Below are 18298 nucleotides of genomic sequence, written 5' to 3' on the forward strand. Positions count from 1 at the left end.
TTAACTCGGAGTTAGAAAGAGGTCACAAGAAAGGAAGACATAGGATGGCCGAGTGAGTCCCACCTGGATAGGCCGTGTCACATAGAGGTCCAGTAAGCAGCCAAGACAACCATGGATACAAGAATACAGCTAATGTACATTTCATGTCCTGACTCCTTAAAGATCCTAGATTTGGTAGCCTTGGTCACATGCAACAATGACCATATCGCTCTGTAAGGGGGAAAACGACGAGCAACAGAGGAAGAGAATCTCCAAGCAAAGATTTCTAGTACGAGCAGAAAATAATCTGCAGATGGAGGCTCTATTTGCATGGGTCGCCGCCTTGCCTGAATGTTAAGACGATGCAGATGAAAAAAATACACTCTCAGAAACAACGGACAGAGCGAACAGGCGATCAGCTGCTAAATATGTCAATGCACCAAATCCCTTTGTAAAAGGAAACTAGGAAGTGTACCGCACAGCCTTGAGTATGAACGCCCAAACACACAGAGGAGAGAGACGGAGAGCCCCCCACAGCCAGAATAAATGAGTTACTGTTCAATAGACTTTAACCTTCCACCTTCAGAAATACTAAAGATTTATACAGCGGTAAAAATCCGTCTGCACACTGGTGCCAAGTGCAGAACTGCTGATCAATGGAGTGCCGCAACAGCAGAGATCTGAGCCAACTACAACGGGTCTGTCTGCAAGCAGAGACATTTAGCTGCACTTAGCCTTTGTGCTAAGAAGACACCAGCAGAAGCCCCCCCAAAAAGGTGGACGGGGTGTGAATGAAAGATGCACTGTATACAACGTGCAAAGCCAGCTACCTTGCTACAGACATGTACCTGCAGAGGAAGAGAAAACGGCAGTAGATAGCCAGCTACCCCCCAGAGACAGACACCCCTCTGCTGTCCTGCACTCCCCAAAGGGTGCCAGGCTTAGTTCATGCAGTTGCCTCAAAGGGTGGATTCTGGTGCTAATGCCAAGGCCACGAAATCAGGGAGCACATGGGGTCCTGGTAACAGCACATAAGGAAGGTTTCAGAGTAGCAGCCGTGTTAGTCTGTATTCGCAAAAAGAAAAGGAGGACTTGTGGCACCTTAGAGACTAACCAATTTATTTGAGCATAAGCTTTCGTGAGCTACAGCTCACTTCATCGGATGCATACTGTGGAAAGTGTAGAAGATCTTTTTATATACACACAAAGCATGAAAAAATACCTCCTCCCACCCCACTCTCCTGCTGGTAATAGCTTATCTAAAGTGACCACTCTCCTTAAAATGTGTATGATAATCAAGGTGGGCCATTTCCAGCACAAATCCAGGGTTTAAATACGAACGTCGGGGGGGGGGGGGGGGGGGAGGGGGGGTAGTTAAAAACAAGGGGAAATAGGTTACCTTGCATAATGACTTAGCCACTCCCAGTCTCTATTCAAGCCTAAGTTAATTGTATCCAATTTGCAAATGAATTCCAATTCAACAGTTTCTCGCTGGAGTCTGGATTTGAAGTTTTTTTGTTTTAATATTGCGACCTTTAGGTCTGAGATCGAGTGACCAGAGAGATTGAAGTGTTCTCTGACTGGTTTATGAATGTTATAATTCTTGACATCTGATTTGTGTCCATTTATTCCTCTACGTAAAAGAATAAATGGACACAAATCAGATGTCAAGAATTATAACATTCATAAACCAGTCAGAGAACACTTCAATCTCTCTGGTCACTCGATCTCAGACCTAAAGGTCGCAATATTAAAACAAAAAAACTTCAAATCCAGACTCCAGCGAGAAACTGTTGAATTGGAATTCATTTGCAAATTGGATACAATTAACTTAGGCTTGAATAGAGACTGGGAGTGGCTAAGTCATTATGCAAGGTAACCTATTTCCCCTTGTTTTTAACTACCCCCCCCCGACGTTCATATTTAAACCCTGGATTTGTGCTGGAAATGGCCCACCTTGATTATCATACACATTTTAAGGAGTGTGGTCACTTTAGATAAGCTATTACCAGCAGGAGAGTGGGGTGGGAGGAGGTATTTTTTCATGCTTTGTGTGTATATAAAAAGATTTTCTACACTTTCCACAGTATGCATCCGATGAAGTGAGCTGTAGCTCACAAAAGCTTATGCTCAGATAAATTGGTTAGTCTCTAAGGTGCCACAAGTCCTCCTTTTCTTTTCACATAAGGAAGGTGTGTGTTTGACAAGTTGGTACCAGGCCTGATTCCACTCTCACTTACCCCAGTATTAGACCAGTGTAGCTCCATTGAAAACACTCCTATTCACGCTGGTGTGGAACACAGTGAGACCGAGCCCAAATGTGTGTATTTTAAAAATGGTGTCCTGAACCATATATTACAGTATTTGAAAGTCTGTTTTGGGGACAACTGAACACAGCGGTGGCCCAGAGGGCCAAATGGGACTTGGGAAGTCCTGGGGTGTGATTGACACCTGCTGCCTGCCAGTAACTGCTGGGTTCAATTGCAGGAGAGTTCAAAAAACAAGCAATTTCTAGAGAATTATTAAGGAAAATATAAGTGCAAGCAAATCAGATCACAGAGGTCACCCCGTGGGGCTACTAGCATGAACAACCATTGCAGAAGGATTCTGTAATTTTTTTTTCTTTTTTTTTTTTAAAAGGACTATAACTTCATTTTACAAGGCGGGAGATCAGCAAACACAAATTAAATTCTGCAGCTCTCCCATGGCTGTTTATTCTGGACCGACAATTCATTGCTTTTGAGTTTAGGTCACAGCACGATGCTGGTCTGAAGAAGCACGTCAATTCCAACTGGTGATGACCTGAGCTTGACTTCAGGGATTAGAGAAAGACTTGAGATCTGCCCTTCTGCAGGGAATGAACTGATGCACTAAGTCAATTCCATGCCTGTACCACTGGGAGGGTGTGGGGGGAGAGGGGGAAGGAAAAACAGTTCCCAGAAAGTCTCGCATCAGATGTCAGACTCTCTTCATGTCGTTCTTCTGGGTAGCATGCAGAGCCCCGTTAGCAGCCACTTATGTATATAACAGCAGGCAAAGCTTTGGGGTGTCTTGTCAGTCATGATGTCTGATTCATAGCAGACTGAGGGTTTTTCAACTTTTTCACTTCTTAGGAGCACCTCTCTGCCCCCTCTTCCCAGAGGACGAAAGCCAAACTGAACTTCCCACTGCACTGTGGCGTTAAGATACATTTGTCAGTCTTGGGTTTGTTCCTGAGGCAAAGAGAATGAATCTCTCCCTTATTTCAAAGAGTGATCCCTTCTGCACTCTTCCAGCACTTGGCATCTCTAATCAGAGCAGCTGTCTAGTCTTAGCAACTGCTCTGCTACCAACGGAATAGGTTTGTAAACAATGCAAGTCCCAGACATGGCACTGCATAAAAGACAGATGGAGAAAAATGGAGAAAGAATATAGAATCCAGTCAACTGGCTGAGCCAAAAAATTGCAACGTCAAGGGAACAAATGAAATAGTTTCTCTTCCTTCAATAGGTCCCATTCTAATTTGCCCCAGAAAGAGATGTTAATCTGAGCCTTAGAGCAAGGTAATAATTGGTACCTAGGGGTGGAATCTTACAATCCTAGAACCACAGAAATGTAGGACTGGAAAGGACCTCAGTACGCCATCTAGTCCAGTCCCCTGCACTGAGGCAGGACCATGTATTATCTAGACCAGGAGTCGGCAACCGATGGCACGCAAGCCGATTTTTAATGGCATGCTGCTGCCTGCTGGGGTCCCAGCTGCCCTGGCAGCAGCGTGCCATTAAAAATCCTGCCCACCCCAGCCCGCTCTTCTCCACACACACACACCCCCCGCGGGGGCAGGGTGAAGAAGCTTGGTCCTGCCGGCTACTGCTGCAGGGCAGCCAAGCTCCCCCCTCTCCTGCCTCTTGCCCCAGCGTGCTGGGTTCCTCCCCCCCCTCCTCTCCCTCCCTGCCACTCATCAGCTGATGGCCCTTGCGAGAGAGGGGGAGAAGGGGACCCACAGCGCACTCGCTGCTCCAGGGAGGAGGCGGCGAAGAGGTGGGGACAGGGCCGTGGGGAAGGGGGTGGAATCAGGGAATATCCCCTCCAGCCCCCTGCCATGAGCTGCTCAGGGCAAGGGGCTGGGCTCACCCCCACGACCCCAGCCCACACCCCAAGCCCTCTGCCCTGATCCCTGAACCGCCCTCAGCCCTCTGCCCTGACCCCTGCAACCTCCTCACACACCCCATGCCCTGACTCCTGCACCCCCCTCACATACCCTCTGCCCTGATCCCTGAATCCCCCACAACCCCAGCCCTGACTCCTGCACCCTCCTCACACACCCTCAGCCCTGACCCCTGCACGCCCTCACACACCCCCTCAGCTTGACCCCTGCACGCCCTCACACACCCCTTCAGCCCTCTGCCCTGACCCCTGCACCCTCCTCACACACCCCAACACCCCATGCCCTGACTCCTGCACCCCCCTCACACACCCCCAGCCCTCTGCCCTGATCCCTGCATCCCCCACGACCTCAGCCCTGACTCCTGCACCCTCCTCACACACCCTCAGCCCCCTGCCCTGACTCCTGCACCCCCACACATACCCAGCCCCCCGACACCCTGTGCCCTGACTTTTGCACCCCCTACATTCCCACCCCCACCCTGAGCACCAAATGGGAGCTCCTGCACCCACCCTCCACATTCCCACCTGCACCCTCACACCAAATGGGAGCTGCCCAGGTAAGCACTCCACACCCCAACCTCCTGCCACAACCCTAAGCCCCCTCCCTCATTCTAGCTCCTGGCCAGAATTTACACCCCAACTGCCAGCCTGTTCCTTCACCCCCAGCCCTGTGCTCAGTGCGCTCCCACCCCCAGCTCAGTGCAGAGAGAGAGGAAGAGAATGGGCTAGAGCCAGGGAGAAGGTAGGTACCCACTCCATGTGGGCAGGGCCAGGACCCCAGACTGGCAGCGGGCTGAAGGGGGCCAGCAGCCAGGACTCTGGCTGGCAGGAGCCAGCGGATGGAACCCCAGACCGGCAGTGGACTGAGTGGCAGCAGGCTCAGCCGCTCAACCCACTGCCAGTCTGGGTCCCGGCCGCCGGCCCCTCTCAGCCCACTGCCGGTCTGGGGTTCTGACTGCCGGCCCCTTGCCAGCCGGGGTCCTGGCCGCAGGCCTCACTCAGCCTGCTGCCGGCCTAGGTGAACAGAACCCCAGGCTGGCAGCAGGCTGAGCGGGCCGGCAGCATAAGATCAGCATTTTAATTTAATTTTAAATGAAGCTTCTTAAACATTTTGAAAACCTTGTTTACTTTACACCTGACAATAGCTTAGTTATATAATATATAGACTTAGAGAGAAAGACCTGCTAAAAGATGTTAAAATGTATGACTGGTTCGTGAAATCTTAAATTAAAAGTGAATAAATGAAGACTCGGCACACCACTTCTGAAAGGTTGCCGACCCCTGCTCTCGACCATTCCCTAACGTGTTCTTATAAACCTCCAATGACTGAGATTCCACAACCTCCCTGGGCAATTTATTCCAGTGCTTAACCACCCTGACAGGAAATTTTTCCTAATGTTCAACCTAAACCTCCCCTGCTGCAGTTTAAGCCCATTGCTTCTTGTCCTGTCCTCAGAGGGTAAGGAGAACCATTTATCACACTTCTCTTTAGAACAAACTTTTATGCACTTGAAGACTCCTCACATCCCCTCTCAGTCTTCTCTTCCCCAGTCGAAACAAACCCCATTTTTTAAATCTTCCCTCACAGCTTTCCTGCACCTTTTATCATTTTTGTTGCTCTCATCTGGACTCTCTCCAATTTGTCCACATCTTTCCTGAAACGTGGCGCCCAGAACGGCATCTTACTTACAACCCTCCTGCTAATGCAATGGTTCTGTGAAAATCAAATTGTGGGCTTAAGTCTCCTCCTCTTCCATGTATCCTACTTCCTCATTGCTACCAATGCAAAGTGTGCATAAAATACGACCTGCGCTCCTCCCGACACGGGTGGCTGCTGTATACACTCACTTTGCAAAGTGGTGGATGGTTACCTAATGGGCCAGGAGGAGGAGAAGCCATCCCTATGGCTTTATGAAGCAGAGATTTTGATGACATTTACACATATAGTGCCCAGGCAAAGGGGCAGCGTGGTTTGGCGGGATTCATGAGGAATGTGCCACAGGATCCAGGGGTACGGTCGGATGGAACCCCATCTGCACAGGGGTGCATGGGCAAAGGAACAGGCTCGACACAGACAGTCGGACTTTGCGCCCCATGAACGATTAAAGAATTAGAAAATGCCTTATAGGGACTGAACTCCTTGAGTCTATCTATTTAGCTGAACAAAGAGACGGTTAAGTCTATAAGTACATACATAGGGAACAGAAATTTGATAACAGAGGGTTCTTTAAGAGGCATAACAAGATCTACTGGCTGGAAGTTGAAGCTTCAGACTAGAAACAAGGTGCACATTTTTAACAGTGAGGGTAATTAATCATTGCAACAACTGGGGGGATTCTCCATCACTGGCATTTTTTAAAATCAGGACTGTATGTTTTCCTAAAACATAATTCAGACAGGGATTAATTCAGGGCGGTTCTCAGGCCTGCGGTACGCTGGAGGGCAGATTAGATGATCACAATGGTCTCTTCTGACCTTGGACCCTATGAAGGCCACAGGTGCCCAAGATTCAGAATAAACCAGAAGTGAGGAGACTCAGTTTTCATTAAAAGATACTTGTTGCCCTTTTCCCCTGAGCAGAGTCTTGAAAAAGTAACAGATAGAAACAGGTGACCAGGGCTAACAGCAACAAGCCAGCCTGGCTCCACTCCTCAGCAAGAAATGGGGTGGGGAAAGTTCTAAAGATCTCAGACACTTGGTATGTAAAACGAATCAGTTAAGAGCCTGTGGTGTAACCCAGCATCGTCACCCACCAACCCACAAAATCCTCGAGCCTGCCCAAGCACAGCGCTCTAGCAATGGTGGGCAGGAATCAGCTATGTTTTGCAGTCCTGCCCCTCAGTGCTATGGATGACTTTGGGTAAGCAGTAGCTGTTGCAAGCCTCTTAACAGCTTCTAGCTACTACAGGGAGAGGTGCTTTGGAACTCCATATGCATGGATGAATGGGTACTCTGAGCTTGGTGTAGCTCCAGGCATAGGTAGGTGCAGAGGAGAACGGCACAGTAATTCAATTCCTGGTCTCACACCACGTGTACATTCATAGGTGACAAGATACCATCATCTAGATGTAACCTGATGTGTGTGTAGCTGGCCAGGCAACAGAGAACACAGTAGTTTGGGTGTCCCCCAGGACATATGGATATTTTAGTGCTTGGTGCGCCAATTCATCCCATTAGCTTCATTCAGTCTTTGCCTGGACCTTGTCCCGTATGTTTTGGGCACCCACTCTTTCTGCACACGCCGTAGTTCTTGCTGTGAGTCAGTGTCACGCTGCCTCTTACCCATATCGGTGCCGGCCCACATCTCGGATCAGCCTCTCCGAAAGGTACGCGCCAATGCGGTCTAGCTTCTCTGGCGCAGACAGCGCATAGAAGGTCAGCTTCTCCATGTTGGTTTTTACCAGCCCATCCTGGAAAATAGACCGACACGGGGTTTGATCTCCTTTGCCTTTTACAAGGCAATTCCCAAGGAACGGCACAGGGGAAGGGGCTATGGAGCTTTCGGCCTCCAGGTTGAAATCAACAGCACTGGAAGTCACACCAATTGTCATCCTGGGTCAGACCAATAGCCTAATTAGTCAGTTAGCATCTCATATCTCGGACGCTGGCCAGATTCTTGATATTTCAGAGGAAGGTGCCCAAAACCCCCCCGGTCAGCTGTCAGTATCCATTAGCATTGAGGGATCTGCTGCCCAGCGGCCTGTGTGAAATGAGTGGAGGAGCCACCACGCACTTCACAGCTGGCACAAGCTGGCAGCCTCAGTCCAGAGTCAAAGGACTAACTAGCAGCAAAGCCAGCCCTCAGGGTCATGCCTGAAGCACACTGGTGAGGAACTGGTGTCTGTGGGACCTGGCTGGGACTAAACAGAGACCTCCGCCTCCGGGGCGGACAACCCACCAGCTTGAATCAGCCTTCAAGTCACTTCACTCTATTTGCCCCATTTGCCCCCAAGCTTTATCTCCAGCTGCGGCAAGCCACACACTTTTTTGCAGGGATGGTGCAGAGGTCAGGCCACCTATCCAGGTGCCATATGTTGGGAACTTGGAGCTCCTCAGATGGGAGGTGCTGTAGAAATGCAAGGTCTCACCACCTCACTATCTTCCTAAGATGATCTTTAGGACCAAAGTGATCTTCAGCCACTAAGGTGGAAGGTACTAGGCCGGATTCTGCCCTGTACCTGGTGTAGTTTACATCTGCTGGGGTTACACAAGCAGCCTGGGATAATTACCTGCCTTTTCAGCATGCGTGTCAATCTCCCAGCTCTCTCTGAAGATGCTGTTGCCATCCTATTAGGAGACCACCAGCCACGCATCCCAGACATCAATTCCTACTCGTGTCTGGTGGTATTTGCATGCATGTGGTCACAATTAGTTACACGGGGATGCTGCTAGCTTGCCTCTTGTTCTCCCATCCATCCATGGCATTTATTATACATCTATTTTATACACAACCGCAGAACACCTCTTCAGGGAAAAGAAAATTTCTTCTGTTCCTCCAGACAAAATTATACTGTAACGTATGAAAGGATCTGTTCCAGTTAGTTCTTCATTGTATCAGGGCACGAAGTTGTTGAGATAAAAAAAATATCTCTTAGCGGGACAATGACAGCATCTTCAAAGAGAGCTGGGGGATTGACGCTTTCACTGAGTGGGCAGGTAATTATCCCAGAAAGCTGCTTGTGTGTCATGGAAAGCTTTGAAAAACAGTTTTCTTTAGAAATCATTCTGTTCCCATGTGAGATGTTTTCAACATTCCTCCTCCCTTATTCTGTACTGCCAAGGACTGCAGCATGAAAACAAGAGTCTTGAATCTGGAGGCACTTCTGCCACTCCTGCTTCCCTGTTTATGTCCTCACCCATCCATTTGTGACATCAGCCACTGAATCACATAGATGTCAAAGAAACACAGTCGGGGAGGTAATATCTTTTATTGGACCAACTTTTGTGGATGAGACAGACAAGCCTTTGAGCTTACACCGGGCTCTTCTCCAAGACTGGGAAACACACTCAGAGTGTCACAGTTACAGACAAAGTGGAACAGATGTCAAACAAAGACTTGTGACATAATGTGGGAAATAAGCAACCAATGTGAGATGCTTTTTAAACTTGGCAGTGATGTGTATTCCAGGCTCTGTTGTCTACTGTTCAGGACAGTCCTGGGAGCCAGGAGTCTTAGGTTCCTCCTATTCATGGCTCTGCCACTGAGTGAGTTTGAGACAAGTCACTAGCATCGAGTACTTCCAAATTCGGGGCCAAACGGTGCTACGGACATGGACCTGATTGCAATTAACTCAAGTTAATGAACGTAATCATAAACACTAGGTTAAACAGTCCTCTAATGTTTGTGGCAGGACTCAGCCCAGGGTAACCCACACACACTTGTGTCTTGAAACAAATATTTGGGGAGTGTTTAGACTAGCATTTAGAGCTATGGTTATCACCTCGAGCTGACGACAAATCTAGTTAAACCCTAGTCTAGACAAACCCAGAGAGGCCATTATAGCTCAGGTGGTAAGGGCTTTGGCTTTTGGTACCAACACACAATGCTTCTAACTAAAATTAAGGGCAAATTACAGAAAATTAAATCCTCCATGTACGGCCCGGAGGAGCCTTAAGAGATCACCTTTTCTGCAACAGCATTCCCCTGGCGTGCAGATGAACACCCCTGAATGACAGTGAGTTCCCTGCAATCCCGCACACAGGAGAAATGTGAAAATTCTGGGACTGTTTCCAGCAAGCTGGGGGCTGTTAAATTATTGTGCTTAAATTAAACAGGAAGCTCATTTACCTCTGGATCCTCCGGAAAGATATTGTCAACTAGCCTCTTGTAACGGGGACGCAACGCACCACAGCAGCCACACACACCTGGAAAAGAAAGGAAAAGCTAGTCAGCAATGCAGCAGGGCAGCGGTCCTCCTCACGACCTATCCTTCGTCAAGAGCCAAAGATGTGCTCCGAACAGAGGAGACGGTTCCAGGGAGAGGCATGTTTGACAGAAAACACGTACCCTGCTAACAAGAAAACAACCACCACTCATAGCATTACTCAGCGACTGCTCGGGGCCACGAGGGCCTGCAAAGGGATGAATCACGAAGATTAACGCCACCGCAAAATGTCATGACTGAGAAGACAAGGGAAACATTGGAAGCCCAGTGCAGAACAGGAGGGAGCTCTCTGTGTTGTTGTTTTACGAATATCCTATGCCCTGCAGTTTACCTGCTGGATATGATCCTGCCTGACTGCATGGAGTTAAATCAAAGAAGGCCACTGGGGGAAAACAAGCAGATAACGAAACAATGACATATTGTACAGTGAGAGAGATATCCAAGGTCTTTAAGGGAACGATGGGGGATCCATTAATTGGGAAATGCCCACCTGCCTGGCTCCAAACAGGTTAGCAGGTTAAATTCTCCCCAGGCCCAAGCTTAGGGTCAAAGGGGCACTATACTATTAAAGACGCTGGCCTACAGAGGAGTTGGGGGGTAGGGAGCAGTGGGCAGCAATAGCTGGAGATGAGTCTCTGACAGAGACACACTGGGAGAACATGGCTGGGGCAGTCTATATCTCCAAGGCCACAAGTCGGGTGTCTGGGCTGAGTGGAATTTACCCAACACTTGCAAAGAAAGAATAAAGTTTTGGTAAGATCCAGATGGACAGGCCTTTTGTTAGTCAATCTCTTTCCCCTGCTTGCTATGTACCTCTGGGTGAATAAATAACGCTTGCCTTTAAATAACCTGTTTTTGAGTCACTTTGATCAGCTGTTGCCACGGAACTCTGGAGGAAAACGTCTCACAGTTGTACACAATGCAGATTCTGATTGTGGCAACAGTGCGACCGGAGATCCTGTTACATGGTTAGGCATGGAAGGTTGCACGGTAGGTCACCCACAAGGCTATCTCCCTTCGGCTGGCAAGAATGCCTGTGATTTGACCAGGACCTGAATTCCATGAGCTGCATATTAATTGCGATCAGCTGAAGTAGTAAAGCTAAAAGCTACGGCCAGCCACTTCAGCCAGGAAAACTGACGGGGGCGGGGGACAAGTGCTGAGGCATTTGCGGTCCTAGCTAATGAAGCACTCTTCCTGGTAGAGAAGAGACAAGGCTCAGGTGTAATGATGACTGGACACAGGCTGTCCTTATGGTTCTCTCTGGCTCACTGGCCCCTAAGTAAGGAGAGTGATCACTTTAGATAAGCTATTACCACTCTTCGGAGAGTGGGCTGGGGAGAGAAAACCTTTTGTAGTGGTAAACACCCATTTTTTCATGGTTTGTATGTATAAGAACATCTTCTATATTTTCCACAGTATGCACAGCCTCCCCTAACCAGCCCTCCATACAGTTTCCAAAACCCGATGTGGCCCTCAGGCCAAAAAGTTTGCCCGCCCCTGTTCTATTCCTTGAGTTAAAGTAGTAACTCCACCAGCTACTAGCTGTAGTAGACTCTTATCCACTCATGTGAGCCAGCCACTAGAGGGGGACAAAGATCCACATTTTTCTAGTGCAAGTCACGCAGCCATGGGGCAACTGCAGCTTTACAAGTGCAAGGGAAATCAGAACCTGGGTGGGTACTCTCAACAAAGAGCATTACCTCCATGGCATACAGTGAAAAGGCATAAGCCGAGGACCTCATTCAGCAATTCACTCCCCACAGAGGTATTACTAAATGCCACAGAAGGAAATGCACCCAACCAGAAACAGCGCAAGCAACTGATTACATAAGGGTAAGTAAATCATTGTTTACACAAAATGATGGGCAAGAGATGAAGCACTGGATCACTGGGCCCTGCACCAAAACGCTGGTGTGTAATCAGATCACCTCATCCAACAGGCGCCCACCCACCCACACAAGTCATCTGCTGTCCAGCCATACTGGTCAGAAGTTTGATTACTCCCTTACTATTGGCAGCATGTATTACAGAATCAGTGACAGACGGAACAGAATACAACCCATTGAAATGAGAGCGGATGCACCTATTAGTTCATCTCGTCCTTCCTCTCTCCACCCTCCCTACCAATATAGGACTCTTCCCAATAATATATTCTTCACCATCCAAAGGTCCCAATGGCATGCTAATGGAAGGGTCTCTCAAATATGAAGAGGTGAGTCATTACAATTTCACTAATGCATCGATGCCAAAGGGACCCTGCACCAGACTGATGGTCCATGCCAGCACTGGCTATTTCCTGAACAGAGGTCTGGTTAAAACAGCACTGGGTCATGCCACAGAGCATTGTGGTCAAATAGGAACCATCTAAAGAGACCACAAACTCTAATCAAGGAACCTCTAAGGAGACCACAAAACCAGCCTTGTTTAAGACTTCTGGCCTTCTGTTGTACCACAGGAAAGAGACTAGACTTTAGTTACTAGCTCCCCTCTTCCCTGACCCATCTGAGAAAAGATCTTACCGCAAAGACAAACAGCAATATTTATGCATCTCCACCTGACCTCAGTTTTGCAGCTTGCCTGTCAAAACCTCTATCAACCAACTTGAGTACAATGTTTAGACAAAGAGTCACCACTCATATTCAGCTCTATTCACTGAGTGATAGGGTGACCAAACAGCAACTGTGAAAAAATGAGATGGGGTGGGGGGGTAATAGGCGCCTATATAAGAAAAAGTCCCCAAAAACAAGACTGTCCCTTTAAAAATAGGACATCTGGTCATCCTACTGAGTGATGATGTTTCCATAGTACTGCACAGGGCCTGCTCAGCAGAGAGAACAGGTACCCAGTAGCCTCAACGCACACGCCTCCTTACCCCCTTTTGTCTCGCCAAACAAGCTGCATGCAGGAAAGCAAGGTCAGGAACAATCTAAGCAAATACATTAAGGAACAAATTCCCAAAGAAGTTGTCCAACATCTTCACAAGAACACATTCAATCATTTCTGCAGAACGTGAGCAACTTGATTGGTGTCACCAAAGAGAATTTTAAAAATACAAAGACCAATGTATTCACACACAAGACCTCACGGGCAGGAGATGAGATAGCCAGAGGGTGGGGGAAGGGAGAGGAGGTGGCACCGTACTATGGAACGTCTGTCTTCTAGGTCACCCGTCCCAATCTGTTCCCTATCAGTGGTAGCCAAATGTTACAATCTGATGAGATCTAGTGAAGAAGCATCCATGTGGCAAGAAACCTAGGAAAGAGTTGCCCCGATACTGTGCTTTACAGACAATTGACCCTCACAACACATCTCAAGGTCGCTATTACTAAGAGAGGAAGGATGAGCCAGTGGTTAGAGTGCCTACCTGGGAGACCAAGCCCTTGCTCTTCCACAGACTTCATGTGGGACCTTGGGTGAGTCACCCAGTCTCTCTGTGCCAGTACAAGGGGGACATTAGCATGTCCTACCTCACAGAGGAGTTGAGAGGATAAATGCATTAAAGACGGGGAGGTGATCAGACACTAAACTGACAGGGGCCATGTAAGTCAGATAGTTAGACAAAAAACTATCCCCTGTTTTACAGATAGAGAAAGTAAGGCACAGAGAGAAGTGATTCGGTAAAGGTCACCAAGAGCCAGTACCAGACCTGGGAGTGACACCCTGGAGCCCTGTCCCCCAGTCCCCTTCTCTAGCAACTAAACACCTCCTAGAACATCCCAACTGACACTGATCGGCCCCCGTGTTGACAGTCTCAGGCACACAAGACAGAATGAGAGGAAAGTGATCAGGAACAGCCAGCATGGATTCACCAAGGGAAGGTCATGCCTGACTAATCTAATTGCCTTTTATGATGAGATTACTGGTTCTGTGGATGAAGGGAAAGCAGTGGATGTATTGTTTCTTGACTTTAGCAAAGCTTTTGACACGGTCTCCCACAGTATTCTTGTCAGCAAGTTAAGGAAGTATGGGCTGGATGAATGCACTATAAGGTGGGTAGAAAGCTGGCTAGATTGTCGGGCTCAACGGGTAGTGATCAATGGCTCCATGTCTAGTTGGCAGCCGGTATCAAGTGGAGTGCCCCAAGGGTCGGTCCTGGGGCCGGTTTTGTTCAATATCTACATAAATGATCTGGAGGATGGTGTGGATTGCACTCTCAGCAAATTTGCGGATGATACTAAACTGGGAGGAGTGGTAGATACGCTGGAGGGGAGGGATAGGATACAGAAGGACCTAGACAAATTGGAGGATTGGGCCAAAAGAAATCTGATGAGGTTCAATAAGGATAAGTGCAGGGTCCTGCACTTAGGATGGAAGAATCCAATGCACCGCTACAGACTAGGGACCGAATGGCTAGGCAGCAGTTCTGCGGAAAGATTCTGTGATTCTATAGGACCTAGGGGTGACAGTGGACGAGAAGCTGGATATGAGTCAGCAGTGTGCCCTTGTTGCCAAGAAGGCCAATGGCATTTTGGGATGTATAAGTAGGGGCATAGCGAGCAGATAGAGGGACGTGATCGTTCCCCTCTATTCGACATTGGTGAGGCCTCACCTGGAGTACTGTGTCCAGTTTTGGGCCCCACACTACAAGAAGGATGTGGATAAATTGGAGAGAGTCCAGCGAAGGGCAACAAAAATGATTAGGGGTCTGGAACACATGACTTATGAGGAGAGGCTGAGGGAGCTGGGATTGTTTAGCCTGCAGAAGAGAAGAATGAGGGGGGATTTGATAGCTGCTTTCAACTACCTGAAAGGGGGTTCCAAAGAGGATGGCTCTAGACTGTTCTCAATGGTAGCAGATGACAGAACGAGGAGTAATGGTCTCAAGCTGCAGTGGAGGAGGTTTAGATTGGATATTAGGGAAAACTTTTTCACTAAGAGGGTGGTGAAACACTGGAATGCGTTACCTAGGGAGGTGGTGGAATCTCCTTCCTTAGAGGTTTTTAAGGTCAGGCTTGACAAAGCCCTGGCTGGGATGATTTAACTGGGAATTGGTCCTGCTTCGAGCAGGGGGTTGGATTAGATGACCTTCAGGGGTCCCTTCCAACCCTGATATTCTATGATTCTATGATTCTATGAATGCTGAATTCCTGATCCCACAGCATCTCTCAGTGTCCCGATCAGATTCCAATTCGGAGAATGACATTCCGTCTTCTCAAATTTCCCCCTCCACTCTCCTCTGAATACAGTATTGTCCTTCACTTCCTGTCCTTCACTGTTGCTGTGCACTAATGAACAGCCGTCACAACACCCCACACAGGCTGCTAGACGGATTCCTTAGGGAACCCTTCAGGATGAAAGATGTTATAGGAATGTAAGATTTTATTATGGCGGCGCAGCCAGTTTTCACCGTCAAAAGTGCCTTTATTTGATGGGTGTTTCTTAACCCACAGGAAATACCACAGCCCAGCTGATAATGTATTTGAGGACTTAACAGTCAGTCACCCAGCACTGCAAAATTATTCTTGAGGCAATCAATGGAGCAGCCAACCCACAACATTAAAATCACTTACATTTATCAAATGCCCAGCGCTCTAAGAGCTCTGTATCCTTATTTTATATATTACCCACACACACACCCCCATTCAGCTGGCTCTATGGCCTCAAAGACACAATCCTGCCCACCTGGGATAGAATTCTCCCCACTCCAGCCACCTGGATCCAGCTTACCCCACCCCTTCCACAAAAGCCTTGGAGGCTAGACAGACCTTGCAGGGTGCTCTGATGGGCCACAAATCCACGGTGGTGCCCCTTCCAGAGAGGAAGGCCCTGCTGGATGACCAGCCCATCCCCCATTTAAAAGGGGATGCTAGAAGTCTGAGCACCCAATAGCAAACATTGAGGGATCCTATGGAGAGAGATGGCATCTCTCCAGAGCCAGGACTTACACCATTTACAGATCAATGCCAATGTCTTAAATTTCATCTAATAAATCACTTGGAAGTCAGCGCAGACCACGGAGACTGAGCATCAAATACTCCCTGAGCCACATGCAGGCTGCACTCCACACCAGCTGAAGTTTCCCACTGGTTCTCCCAGCACAGCCCCAAGGGGAAGTCATTTCAAAGAGTTTCCGTTCAGCACATTCACATCAGAGGTGTTTATTATACACCAGCTGGAATGTAATCATGGGATATTATCAGTATTATGCCTTGTTTCTTTGTATACTACTACAGACTCATGCTGTTTCTAAATGATTGGCAAGTGATAAAGGGATCATTTGGCCCTAGAAATTTGGCCTTGTACCATATCCAGGTCCTCAGGGTCTTGCTGTATCCCTCATGGCAGAGCAATTGTTCATGGAGACAAGGTATTTCACTGCTGTGGTGCCGTGAAAGAAGAGGCTCTGTTGGGAACCATTCAGATCACTCCCATTTCCTTGGCTATACTGAGCACATGTTGTCTAGTGGCAGGAGCACGGGGGATTTAACATTTGTGGATTCTAGTCCCATCTCTGCTACTGAGACACCGCATGGTCAAGTCACTTCACTTCTCTGTGCCTCTGCATTTCCATCTGCGCTGCAACGGGGGCATTGCAGGGCTCAAGTGATTAATATTTGCGAAGTGCTTTGAGATCCTTGGACAAGAGGTGCTATTGGTATGAAAGATCGGGTATTTTACCTACCTAAAATTCCCTTTGCTAGATACACTACACTACAATTGTTTTCCAAGCAGCACTGTGTGTTATGCAACTGCTGCAGTCCCCCCCCCGACCCCCAGAGGTGGCTGTACGTCAGCAGCAGCTGAAGAAGTGACCACTGTAACCATACTTCGTAAAGCACACAGAAAATTTGAAACACAAGTGATCAATACCCTTTACCTTCATTCCCCCTCCTTTTTAGAAACAGGCCACTAATGGGAACTAGCTTCTGGTCACACTGGAACGCATGAAGTCATATGCCACTCACACCAGCCCTTGTCTCTGGCATTCCAGGATTTCATAGAATCTCAGGGTTGGAAGGGACCTCAGGAGGTCATCTAGTCCAACCCCCTGCTCAAAGCACGACCAATCCCCAATTAAATCATCCCAGCCAGGGCTTTGTCAAGCCTGACCTTAAAAACCTCTAAGGAAGGAGATTCCACCACCTCCCTAGGTAACCCATTCCAGTACTTCACCACCCTCCTAGTGAAAAAGTTTTTCCTAATATCCAACATAAACCTCCCACACTGCAACTGGAGACCATTACTCCTTGTTCTGTCATCTGCTACCACTGAGAACAGTCTAGATCCATCCTCTTTGGAACCACCTTTCAGACAGTTGAAAGCAGCTATCAAATCTCCCCTCATTCTTCTCTTCTGCAGACTAAACAATCCCAGTTCCCTCAGCCTCTCCTCATAAGTCATGTGCTCCAGCCCCCTAATCATTTTTGTTGCCCTTCGCTGGACTCTCTCCAATTTATCCACATCCTTCTTGTAGTGTGGGGCCCAAAACTGGACACAGTACTCCAGGTGAGGCCTCACCAATGTCGAATAGAGGGGAACGATCACGTCCCTCGATCAGCTGGCAATGCCCCTACTTATACAGCCCAATATGCCGTTAGCCCTCTTGGCAACAAGGGCACACTGTTGACTCATATCCAGCTTCTCGTCCACCGTAACCCCTAGGTCCTTTTCTGCAGAACTGCTGCCGAGCCATTCGGACCCTAGTCTGTAACAGTGCATGGAATTCTTCCATCCTAAGTGCAGGACACTGCACTTGTCCTTGTTGAACCTCGTCAGATTTCTTTTGTCCCAATCCTCTAATTTGTCTACGTCAAATCTGTCTAGGTCATGGGCCTGTTTTGTTTCCTGAAGTGTGTTTGCTCGCTTTCTGAATGCATTGCCTCTGAGCAAATGCGGCACTGTGAATAACAGCCACTGGTGCCTGCAATCCCCAGGGTAGCAGGACTCAAAAAGCTCTCTCTTTGCCACAGCTGTGTGACACTGGCATGGATAGTGGTGAACGACAGTGTAGCTCTCTTGCCCTTTGGACTTTTCACACGCTCTTCCGATGAGCCCCTTGGTGCCTTTCCCTCCATTGATTTTTGTAATTCTCCTTACAGTTGCTCGCTTCCTCTCTCCTGCTTCCTCCTTCAGATAGAGTTATCGATTTCTCTTTCTTTCCAATACAAAGTACCTTCAATCTGGCCTCTTAATAAATTCTTGTTTCCTATTCACATTGAAACTCACATCTTATGATCTCTTAAAGCCTCCTAATAAATTCCCCTTGTCTCGGATCTCTGAGTTAATTCCTTCTTTACATGATTTATCTCGTCTCCGCATTGACAATGTGTGTCATTGATACCATC

General features: G+C 48.1%; 1 protein-coding gene across 5 annotated transcripts in view; it reads right to left on the bottom strand.

The window, feature by feature from the left end:
- The window catches only part of EFR3B (EFR3 homolog B), a 149942-nt gene that overhangs the window by 68602 nt on the left and 63042 nt on the right, over window positions 1-18298 (bottom strand). For all 5 annotated transcript variants that reach the window (XM_075126303.1, XM_075126300.1, XM_075126302.1 and 2 more), the window contains 2 exons: window positions 9914-9990; window positions 7408-7535 (listed from right to left, as the gene is read on the bottom strand). In XM_075126303.1, coding sequence (XP_074982404.1) covers window positions 7408-7535; window positions 9914-9990 — 205 coding nt within the window. Of the gene's footprint in view, window positions 1-7407; window positions 7536-9913; window positions 9991-18298 lie in introns of those variants that run through there.

Source organism: Caretta caretta, chromosome 3 (genome assembly GCF_965140235.1).
Source record: "Caretta caretta isolate rCarCar2 chromosome 3, rCarCar1.hap1, whole genome shotgun sequence".
Taxonomy (NCBI): Eukaryota; Metazoa; Chordata; order Testudines; family Cheloniidae; genus Caretta; species Caretta caretta.